At 54.8% G+C, this 2,471-nt stretch overlaps 1 protein-coding gene across 1 annotated transcript in view; it reads left to right on the top strand.

The window, feature by feature from the left end:
• The window catches only part of PTSG_07834 (uncharacterized protein), a gene marked incomplete at both ends in the record, with an annotated part of 15,447 nt that overhangs the window by 7,764 nt on the left and 5,212 nt on the right, over positions 1-2,471 (top strand). Inside the window, 5 exons of the mRNA XM_004991581.1 lie at positions 368-463; positions 616-660; positions 844-947; positions 1,077-1,140; positions 1,559-2,305. Coding sequence (XP_004991638.1) covers positions 368-463; positions 616-660; positions 844-947; positions 1,077-1,140; positions 1,559-2,305 — 1,056 coding nt within the window. The remainder of the gene's footprint in view (positions 1-367; positions 464-615; positions 661-843; positions 948-1,076; positions 1,141-1,558; positions 2,306-2,471) is intronic.

The raw sequence follows: 2,471 nt of genomic DNA, 5'->3' as shown, positions 1-2,471 counted from the left end.
TGTGTGTGTCGTCGTCGTGTGTGTGTGTGTGTGTGTGTGTGTGTGTGTGTGTGCAATGTTCCAGCACTGAAACAATAGCCTCTTCCTGTGAATCGACTCACATTGCAATTCATCGCATGCACTCGGCAGCTGCTGTTGACGTCCCGCCACCGACGGCCGAGGTGAAATACACGCACACACACACACACACACGCACACACACACACACACACGCACACGCACACGCACGCACGCACGCACGCACACACACGCACTCACTCGCTTGCACTTCCACCCCCTCTTAATCTCTGGTTTGCTCACCACCCGCTCCTTTGCTGTGGTCGTGCTTGCACATGTGCGCACGTGTGTTCGCGTATGTGCTCTGCAGGAGTTCTTTGGCGGGCGAAAGCTGTACCGCAGCACGAGCACACATTACCCCGAGCTGAAGATGGAGACGACATCAGAGCAGTGGGCAGCGGCGCTGGTGAGGCACAGACACAAGCATCGTGCCCGCTTGATCTTGTGTGCGTGTGTGTTTGAGTGAGTGTGCTGAACCCTTGTGTGCGCTTGAAACATGCGCTGTTCTCACGTGCATGTGCGTGTATATCTGCGTGTGCACGTGCGTGTGCTCTTCAGGACATTATGACAAATGTCATATTTGCTGACACGACGAAATTCCAGGTGTGTAAGGGGTGGACGGGTGAATGTGTGTGTGTGTGTGTGTGTGTGGGTGGGTGGGTGGGTGGGTGGGTGGGTGGATATGTGATACCTCCACTTCCATTATATGTAGGCATGCGCTCGTGTACACAAACACACGTGAAATTGCACTCATTTGTGCCTGCTCGTGGGTCGTTCTCGCTCTAGGCTGCTGCCGAGCACAACGAGGTGGTGACGCTCAGCTCTCACTTGCAGCAAAAATCGCAAGACGACATCAAGAAGGAAATTGCTGCGCTTCAACGAGACATCAGGTGCTTGTATGCGTGTATGAGTGCGTGTATGAGTGTGTGTGTGTGTGTGTTGGTTGCTCCAAACGCTTCTTCACTTTCTATCCTCACACAACGTCGCGCGTGCTCATCGATGTACGTGTGTTTGTACAGAGTTGTTGACCGTGCGTTGAAAGCCATTGAACGTGAAATTGCCATCCTCGTCTCTCCTCCACATGTACGTCCTTTCGTTTGAAGTACCGATATTACCACGTCGACTTCCACCTCGCTGTGTGTGCTGTGAAAAAGTGTGTGTGTGTGAACCTGAAACGCTATGCTGTTCTGTGCATTGCCATTGCATCTGCATGCACTCATCCGCGTGTACGCCACAACAACAACAACAACAACAACAACAACAACAACAACAACAACAACAACAACAACAACAACAACAGGACCGCTTGCACATCAAGTCGACGCTGCTGTGGTTTATCCGTCGCAAGCAGCGCCAGCAGCAGCTGCAGCAACAGGAGCATGGTGGTGACAGCCACACCGGGCAGTTTTCGGCCGTGCCATCCTCTACCTCCATACAACAACAACAACAACAACAACAACAACAACAACAACAACAACAACAACAACAACAACAACAACAGCAGCAGCAGCAGCAACAACAACAACAGCAGCAGCAGCAGCAGCAGCAGCAGGGTGGCGGTGGCGTGCTTGATCGGCTTCTTCACACGTCATCACGCTGGTTCTCGTCGATTCCTGCACACGACATTCTCGGATCAACACCACCATCGCTGTGGACGCCAGAAACTCGCTCGCACACGTCACTTACACACCGCGAGGAGGGTGCAACAACAACAACAACAGCACTCGCACGTGAGCTGACGTCGGCGCTCACAGAGCACGTGCAGTCATCATCAAACACACGCACGCGAGCGGGATTGGACGCAGCCACAGACGTGCATGGCAGCAGCAGTGACGACGACGACGACGACGACGACGATGGTGATGATGGTGATGAAGGCGAAGGTGGGCACAAACTTGCGGGCGAACGAAGTGCAAACGGTGCTGGTAGTGGAGGTCCCAAGCAATCCCCGCAGCCCATCAATGAAGGAGCACAGGAGGTTGATGCACGCGGTGGCTGCCCAGCCGACGATGACACCGACCAACAACACCAACACGTCAGCACCAGCAACGAGGAGGATGTAGCAACCACAGCCACAGCCACCACCGCCATGACGGCCCATCGCTCGCCGCGTGATCGTGGACGAAGGGCGTTTTCCTCTGCGCCGTCGAGTGCACGCAGGCGGCGAATGCGTGCGCGTATGTCATTGCGCTCGCGTCAGCCGCATCTCACGCCCACGGAACGGCTGCGTGCAGTTTCTCTTGAGCAGGTGATGATGAGTGGCGCCGTGGCGGAACGGGTGCTATTGTGTGTGTGTGTGTGTGTGTGTGTGTGTGTGTGTGTGTGTGTGTGTGTGTGTGTGTGTGTGTGTGTGTGTGTGTGTGTGTGTGTGTGCGTTCGTGTGCGAGCGTGCGTGAGTGTGTGTGTGTGTGTGA

Source organism: Salpingoeca rosetta (genome assembly GCF_000188695.1).
Source record: "Salpingoeca rosetta unplaced genomic scaffold supercont1.19, whole genome shotgun sequence".
Lineage (NCBI taxonomy): Eukaryota > Choanoflagellata > Craspedida > Salpingoecidae > Salpingoeca > Salpingoeca rosetta.
The sequence above is the reverse complement of the archived record's forward strand: the minus strand, read 5'-3'. Positions and strand labels throughout refer to the sequence as shown.